Genomic DNA, 9,417 nt, shown 5'->3' on the forward strand with positions numbered 1-9,417 from the left:
TTTCCCTCACGAAGGGTTTTAACGAGGCCCAACTATTCAATTAAATTTTTTTACAAGTTATTTTCACTTCATCCCCATTACAAGTCACTACTGTTTCTTAAAAACACGGAACGAAGACACGGCCATCGTTGGAGGACTGATCACCCTTCAGGCCGAACGCACGGATATCCAAAAAACCAACCAAACGAACGGTTACGTTAGAACAAACAAATACGGAAAGGCCCGAACGGCCAAATACACACCACAAACGGATCATACAAAAGGCCCAGACGGCCGAAAATACTATTAAACGATCCCCAAAAGTCACGGCCCTTGGCCATACCAAAATATTCAGTAACTAACAAATTCAAAAATAAAATACAAGAGGAAACTACTCAAATATCTACAATCCGCCCATCACGGACGGTCTTGAAGGCCCCTGTCACAGACACATCCACACCGGGAGCCAACACCAGGAATTGCGCCTTCATCGTCTCCTCGGTAGCAGCAACGGCATCCCCAGCATCAGCCAACAAAGCCGCTTTCTCCTTCTTCAGGGTCTCGACCTCAGCCTTCAGAGTTGCCGACTCAGTAAGAAGCAAGGCGGCTTGAGAACTCGCATCCGAAGAACGCTTCCGCTCTTCAGCCAGTTGAGAAAGTAGCGAAGTCTCAACACCGGCAAGACGGAGTATCTCCGCCCCAGCATCCTCCGACGACTTCTCCGCCCTCTCCTTTGCAGTCTTTGCCGTCTCAAGCTCTTCCTTCAACTTGGTCACATCGGCTTGGGCCTGCCGAAGCTTCTTTTCCAACAAACCCACTTGGGCCATCACAGGCTCGGCCTTCCGAACAACCGCGGCAGAACGAAGAAGAGCACGATAAACCGACTCAGCCTGAAACGAGACGTCACAACCATCAAAAAATGACTCCGTTCCAGGCATTAAGTGCTGATCAATGAAACCCGTAGCATCAAAACGCCGGTCCATCACACTAGGGACCAAGCCCTCCTCTTCAAAAGTTTCACTACCCGGCTCCTCCGTCTTACTCCTCTTTCGAGAAGCCTCGGTAGCCGCCAGCACAACGACTTCCGGCGATCCGGGAGGAGCTTCAACGCCAGTGTGCACCCCCGAGGAAACCACCTCCTGAGGAACAGCCTGAGAATCTGCGGCCGGAGTCGGAGCCGGAGAAGGAGACGACGACCCCTCCTCCCGAGCCAACGCTGCCTTCAACCTCGCCAATGTAGTCAGCCCACCAGCCATCTCAACTAAAAAGAAGAAACAAGAAAAGAGCTATTAAAAAAAAAAAAGGGAAGCGAGCTGCGCCCGGAAAGACATATACCCTTTCTTATGCTTCCCCTCCTTAGTCGGAAGAGTGCACAAGAAAAGGAAAAGAAAAACGGGAACCGAAGCCGGGAGATCAAGATACTGGCACACCAACTCGAAGCACCGAACGGCCGCCCAGCTGTTCGGGTGAAGCTGAGACGGTGCCACGGAACACCGACTGAGTAGACCCTGAACAAACGGGGAGAAGGGGAACCGCACTCCGAGCCGAGTAAACATGGATTCGTAAACCCACATCCAGTCCGGCACGGTGGGGGAACGGAGGTTTAGGTAGCAGACACGCTCATCCGCATCAGGGAGCACGAGCTCATATCGCCCTTCCTCCTCACCACCACCACAAATCGCCCCCTGATCGCGGAGCCGTTGGAGATCACCCTCCGTCATCCGCGACGGAACGCCCCAGACATCGCTGGTCACCCAACCATAGCGATTGGGAACACCCCTGGAAGGGGCAATGGGGGCACCCACACCCTCATTTCTCCGACGCTGCATACCTATAACAGGGAGGAGCACCACCATCAGCCTACCAACTCTAACAATGACAAAAATAATAACCTAAAAACACCACTACCAAACCCAAACGTCTTAAACCACCACTACAATCAAAGTAAAAACGGCGGTGCTCAGCCCCTTCCCCGAACCCAACGAAAACACCAGACGCGGCAAAACAGATAGCAAAAACAGAACAGGCATGCACAAACAAATATGAAAGGAAAAAAGCAAAAACGCCAACCTGGTGAAACTGAAGGAAGCTTGAGAAGAAGGCTTGGAGACAAGAAGAAGCAGAACGGCACTAGGAAGCAAAAAACCAAACGAAAAGTCCTCCAGGAAATGAACAGTTCCCTTTTCTTTCGGAAAAAAGAAAAAACTGACGAGGGAAATAAAAACCAAAGCAAACGGTTTCAAAAATAAAACGAAAAGACGTAACTGACCCTGGGGGGCAATAAAAAACTCACGGGGGTAAAAAGGAGAAAGACCCCTTCACAATAAATGCCCCCTCGGAAAGGCAAACTAATCAATTGCACCTCAAAAGACGCAACAAGTGCAGCGAGACACGGAAAAGTCACATCAAAGCCAAAACAAAATCGAGGAGCCGACCTCATCACCAAACGTGCACTCGACCAGCACCAACGTAAAGAAACGGCTCGAACTCCTAGCGACAAACCGAAGACACTCGCTCTCTCGCTACGGGGGCAACTGTTATGGATCCGGCCCACGGATCCCGGACCTAGGGTCGAACCCGAAACCCGGCTTACCGGGTCAACTCACTTCATCTCTCTAGAAGGCCCCGTATCGGCCCTCTAACCAACTTTTGAATTTAAACACACCTCTTATCTCAGCCAGATAAGATAAGAGATAAGATAACCGCCATCATCTATAAATAAGAGGACCCAAGTCCCACCAGGTAATCATCCATCCCACACACCTTATACCTCTTAGATCCATTCTGACTTGAGCGTCGGAGTATCTTTGCAGGTACCTCCCCTCCGCTCCATCTGGGCCATCCAACATCCGATCCAGCTCGCAGGTTCCCGGTTCTCCTCAACCCGTATCAGAAGCACTCTGTACACTATTTATAATATATTTTGTATTTCAATTTTTACTTTATATATTTTGCATTTGTAATATGTATTTTTGCATTTCAACTTGAGCTTTACTCTATAAATATTGATGTTTTTATTATTAAAATCAAAACTAAAACGATGAAATGTATATCGGTACCAATCTACATCAACTTTCTATTAAGGCTTCAACAAAATAAACAATGCAGATGAGAAGAGACACAAAAACAGTGACTGCATGTATATCACTCTTTCTTTTTTATCTTTTTTGGGGTCAGAGAGTAATACCACTCTTTCAAGTAGCATAAGGTCGTCTTGGTTGGACCCCCAGATTAATTGTATGATGTAATTAGGTTTTAAGCTACAAAATCAAGAGGGAATGGTGCTAAAGGAGAGGCATAAGCATAAGGGGGGTTTGTTTTGGGACTGGGAGCATATTTCTCTTTTTGTGATAAACAAGGGATATGGGCTTACACTGGGCTTTTGGGTCTGGGGTAATTATTTGTTCCCAAGTAACCCAAATTGAGTTTATAGAATAAATTTTTTGTAGATTTTGTTTTTGGGCATTTAGCCCAATTTGTTCATCCAAAAAACTAAGCCTAAGCAAACGACGTCGTTAGAGGGGAGCGAGTCATGCTCGCATTTCTTACACACAGACTAGGGTTCAATAAACGAGAATTTTGGAGTGTCTTTTCTTCAATCTTCATATATAGTTAGCTCGGCACTCGTTTTTCTTCCTTCTTCCATTTCTGTTTCTCTTTCTCTCTCGCTCAGCTACTATCCAATCAGTTCCATGGCGCCGCCACCTGGACCTTATTCTGGCACAAGCACCTTAGCTTTGGTACGGATTCTAATTTCCCCTTTTCCCTCTTTGTTTCCCTATCAAAAAAGGTAAGGTACGAATTCAGTTGAATTCTTTCTCTTTTTTCTGAAATCTTGTGTGTTCTCAGGTCGCTCGAGCTTCCGCTTTCTCGTTCGGCCTTGTTTATGGAAGCATTAAGCTCAAATACCTCAAGGTATTCTCGCGAATCCTTTGTTTGCATATGATCGTTGATTGTTCGATTAGTGGTTAGGGTTTTTCTTTTTGGCAATTCCATGATCTCTGCGAATTTGACCTGTTACACAATGTTGGTCTGAATTGCAATTCACGCACGTTTGTAATCACTGCATTCATAAAATCGAGTGGTGGTTTCTCTATTTTGAGCTGCAATAGTGTTTGGAACGCCTGTGATGTGAGGTTGTCTCAATTTGTTTTATCTCGTGCATCAGCGAAGCACCATTTCTGATGAAAATGAAGTTTTATTTTAGTTTATTTTATTTGACCGAAGAACAATCGTTGCTCGTTAGTGCTGCGTATGGCGGTGAATCAAAACTTTACTGATTACAGATCCTACTTTAAGGATAGATCTGCAGTGCTTGCTTCGATTAAGTCATATTGCTTCTCGCTTGAGTGACTATTTAGTCAATAATATTAGACCTGTATTGCTAAGTACCTAAGTAGTCCCATTGTTGCTGGGCAAAATGTTCATCCACCCTTGACCTAATATTCTCTTTAGTTTACATATGATATAAATAAATGTTATGCTGTGCTATGTTGTATTTTTATTACTAGTTTTGTAAGCTTAAGGCTATGTTTGGATATGTCATGATGTGTGAAATGGAAGGGAATATGATCGAATGGAAACACAGAATATAAGGTTTGGTTACAGTTTGTTGTTTGTATTTCAATTGATGGGTGCCATGTATAGGAATGTGCTGAAATGAAATGGAATGAGATGGAGTAAATGATCCATGTCATTTTTTGGATATAAAAGAATGGAGTATGGTGGAATAGATCTTCCATTCCATCTCATCCCTTCCTTCCACTCAAAGTTTGAGGGGAAGAAAAATTGAGCACAATAGGCTAGAATTTATTATCACTGCATCCTATAATGAAATGGAGGAGTTGAGTGGTCTGCAATTGAGCAGAGATTCCAAATCATTGTTCGAGTATTTAAGAATGGAGATTGCCACTCCATTGTTCGGGGAAAAAGGATGGAATGAAGAGGATTACTACTCAAGAATAATGATTCTATCCTATTTATTCCATCATGTTTCATTTTGTTTGATCTATTTTTTCCCCTTTTAATATCTAAGCAATACACTGTTTGCTCATTCCCTTCCCTTCCCTTCCCTTCCATTCCATTCCATTACTTCCTACTCTTCCAAACATAGCCCAATGTTGATGTACTCCCATTTTGTTTTTTTCTTTTCTTCCCCGTTCCCCCGCCAAATTTGTTTCCCTAGGTTATATAAGAACTTCAGGGTTCTGGGCTTGTTTGGGTGCCATTCTCGAAAAAGATTTTTTTTAAATGATATTTTTTTAAAAGATCTTTTACAAAAGTAAAAGTGATTTCATGTTTGGATATCTCATGTAAAAAGATCTTTTTGTTTGGGTAAAATAAAAGAAGTATTTTTTTGTTCATTTATTATGTGAAAAACATTTTTTATAAAGAAAAAATATCTTTTAAAAAAAGATGAAAATTGTAGCTTCTCAAAAAAGATTTTTTTTTTTAATTTTTCTAGTATTTTTAGTTTTACTATTAGAAATTTGCCACACACTAAAAATAAAAAAAAGAAGATTTTTTTCATTGAAAAAAGATTTTTTTTTATCGATTTAATGGCGCCCAAACAAGCACTCTGTATCTTGTTTGTAATATTATGATTATTGTGTGCTTCGTGGAACTTGTGTAATGATGGGTTTATATTTAGATTCAATTAGTTCTGTTGACTTTTGTTCTTGTGGTTGTTGATGTTTGGTTCTCTTTATCTGTATGTTCTTTCAGGCAAAAGTGAAATCCCAACAGAGAGCTGAAGCAAAGGCTCAAGCTAAGGCTCAGGCTCATCACTGAAAGGAATGAGAGCCTTGGGGCCCTTTGTTCCATGGCTTGAGTAGGATGCGGAAATAATTAATTACAAGAAACTGTACCATGTTTTCTCTCAATTTTTTTAAAAAAAGCTTTCTGGTTTTAGGTTTTGATATTGATACAGCATTTGAGTTAAGTGAACTATGAAAAGAAATTTCAATTATCGTGGTTTTGCCATGTTTTAATAAGTAGCCTGTCTTATTTTGAGTTCCTAATTTATATTCTCAAGGCCCCTGCTCCTGCCTTAGTTGTTGTCAACTTGAAACCTGAAAAGAGGATTTTGTTCGCTAAATTCTCGTGTCTATGACGCCGTGAATTCTTAGTTTAACTCATTTTGCATTTTGAAATTTCACATGCATTGTTAAATCAGGCCAATGATCTCAAAATAAGTATTCATAGTTATACTTTGCCAATGGTGAGTCCGTTTGATAAAATACTAAAATTATTAAGCTTTTATAACAAATAGATTATGTCTTAGTCCCTTGTTTTCAAGCTACGTCAAGGGGAAGAAGCTCTCTAAGGTAATCTAAGTGAGTCGGTTTGAATGAAGGTTTAATAACCTTAGGATTCTTAGTTTCTATTTAATCTATTTAATGAGACTACTTCACAGGACCAGGAGGGATGAGTCTGTCAATACGAGGATGTCTTTTGAAGTTGTGTATGCCTTCCCCAATTAGGAGATTACAATGCTTAATGCACATAACAAGGGAAGCTTCCCTCCTTGTGATCAAAGATTGCTATGTATTGTTTAAACGGCTTTCTTCAATCGTTCCTGTTATAATGGGGATTTGAGGTAGATGGAATTTACCTCTTCAAATAACCTAGTGAATATGCTAACCATGTGTGGCACCAAGTATATTACCAGGTGGTGCTTAAACTTTACAGCCCTCTGTGTATGACAAATTAGGGTTGTTCAAAATGTCACCAGTAGAAATAGATAAAATTGGAAAGGGATTTCTCAGTATATTTTGACTCGAGTCAAGTAGCGTGTTGGAAAAGCATCTTAAAGTTTCAAAATGGTTCTATTTCAGCAAAGTCTCATTGGATTTGAGCTCTATCAATCTGTCGCGAACTTCTGACGCTTAAGCGAATTAGTCATTAGACCAACTTAAATTGGTTCATAGTATTATTAGTTTATTACCAGCAAATTAGGCCTACTCTATTTATACAATGTTAGTTACACTTAAATGGGCCTACTAAAGAAGAAAGACTCTAATCCAAGTGGGCTTTAGAAGTGGGTGCAATTACTATTATCTATTAAGTTTTAGTCTCGGTGATCAGTTTTGTTTTCTTTTTTAAAAAAAAAGGGAAAAGCAGAAAAAAAAAGTTATGTTGATCACTTGATCTCATTTCTCCATTTACGGTTGTGACTTGTGAGTTGTGACACAGTGCAGTTATTTTAACAGACCCCAAATATTATTGCAAATGTTTTCTTCTTCAGTTATACTAGTATACTTACTGCATAAGTAGGGCCCATCATATATTCCAAAATCTTTAATGATGCCTATATTCTAATCAGGATTACTGTGTCTAATTGATACCGGGAGACAGGCAAATCATGAAATTAACAAAATCAAACATTGCCAAACCTAGTGCTGATTATTTTGTCTCTCCATGTTTGTCTCTTTTCTTCACGACCCTCCATATATTTTACTACTGATTATTACTAATAATAAACAACTTGAAACCTCTCATCCTCTTACTATTTATTTGGTGTCTTCTTTTGCTCGCTACCACTCTTTTGCACTTTCAAGTTTTGTGAATGCTTATAATATTGAGCAATAATCGACCACCGATACACTATATTATGTTAAAGTTCCTCATTATTCTCCCATCTTGGAATCAAAATTATAGCTTCTAATAATAACAAGAAATTTAGTTATTTAATCCAAAACAAAATTATTTCTTTTGTAACCGAACTGCCTAGCGGCGCAAAGTTCCCTTCCCTCATTATTCACCTAATCATAATGATTCGCATGCACTCAATTTTTTTAAGCCCATGATTCTTAAAGGTTCAGCATTATGTGCAAAATACATATAACGTATATTTCCTTTGTTTTTTCCCGGTGAAATCCATATCCATATAACATATCTAATTCGCAGAATAATGAAAAATATAGAGATTTTATTGTGTAGGTTGGATCTTATGCAGTTCAAAGACAAAGATCAGGCTTGAGTTCTTGATCTCAATGCTAGATGGAAGGAAACATAATAATTAATTGTGCTAAGCACATGTAATCTTAGCTTGTTTAGTTACTTAGGCTATGAACAAAGTCGCACTCATTATTGTTCTTATTTTAAACTGAAAATAAAATTGTTTCAATCCCCTTTTTTACCCTTTATCTTGGAAGACATTCTGGTCTCTCAATTACAAATAGAGTATCTGTTATGATGCTTTATAAATAACAGAAATTAGATCTGTATATATTATTAATTCGTATTTTATATGGTTTTTAACTATTAAAATAAAAAAATTATGAATAATATTCTTCAAAATTTTCTTTTTCTCCTCTTATTTTTATTCATTCATTATTTTGTTAACTGATTATTAGTTAAAAAAATAATTAAATTTCGTAGCAAAATTGTTTAACTATAAATATTAATTTAGTTATTTTTTGTAAAGTTAAAAGTGAGACTCGAACCCGCAATCTTTAGGTGAATATGGGAGATTATGCCATTTAAGTATAGCTCGCTGGCTAAATATAAATATAAATATAGTTTGATTATAAATATGATCTATTTTGTATATAAAATTTAATAATCAATATGAATACGTGTTTAATTTATATTTTATGTAGATGATTCATTATTGACGATTTATTTATAATGTCAATGTAAATGTAACATATGACACACAAGGTTTGTTGAATTTAAAAAAAAAAAAAAACTGGGGAAGATGGATTGAACCATAAACTAAACAACAATAATTGAATTATTAGGGTTCTACTTTAATTTGTCAACATCCACAAACTTCAAACCTATGAAAATTAGTACTTATCCCAATTTTGAAGTCTTAGGAGGTTATTCAATACTGATTATCATTACCGTCTCTTTGTTTCCTTTAAAATAGAAATCTTATTAGTTTTAAAGTCAAATATTATTTTGCCGATGCAATGTTATTCATAGTTTAAAACTAATCAATTAACATTGGAAGTAAAAGAATTCAGAAACACTGATTCGTAATTTCTTTTGGTGGATAGAAAGGGTTCCTTTCACAAAAATAGAAGCAGAAATATTTGGTAAAAAAAATAGACCAAAACAATTAAAATTTATCTTATTTAATATTTATTAATTATTGTTATAATTAATGAATATTAAATAAAATAAATTTATTTTTTTTCTTGCATTTATTTGAGATGATGTATTATGCACGTCCTCTCGAAATTCCGTAGGATGCATGTGAAAATAGTTTAGAAAAATAGTTTAGTACTTTAGTTGGCTGGTCCCGTTGTCTTATTTTATCAATGTTAACAGCACTTCCTATAATTGCAGTATTATATTTATAATATTAAAATAATGTTTTGACAACATGGGACCCCATCATTTTTCTCTTCTTCTAAAGCAACCAAAAAACTGAGCAATTATCTCAAGAAAGAGAGGGAATAATCTCCTTTTTTAATTTCCAACATAATC

At 38.0% G+C, this 9,417-nt stretch overlaps 1 protein-coding gene across 1 annotated transcript; it reads left to right on the top strand.

The window, feature by feature from the left end:
- Positions 1-3,501: 3,501 nt before the first annotated feature.
- On the top strand, positions 3,502-6,076 carry LOC107476612 (uncharacterized). The gene is made up of 3 exons (XM_016096450.3): positions 3,502-3,719; positions 3,829-3,894; positions 5,704-6,076. The coding sequence occupies exons 1-3, from the start codon at positions 3,672-3,674 to the stop codon at positions 5,767-5,769; spliced, it is 180 nt and encodes a 59-aa protein (XP_015951936.1). The 5' UTR covers positions 3,502-3,671; the 3' UTR covers positions 5,770-6,076.
- Positions 6,077-9,417: the final 3,341 nt, after the last annotated feature.

The sequence above is a fragment of the Arachis duranensis genome, chromosome 3 (genome assembly GCF_000817695.3).
Source record: "Arachis duranensis cultivar V14167 chromosome 3, aradu.V14167.gnm2.J7QH, whole genome shotgun sequence".
NCBI classification, from domain to species: domain Eukaryota; kingdom Viridiplantae; phylum Streptophyta; class Magnoliopsida; order Fabales; family Fabaceae; genus Arachis; species Arachis duranensis.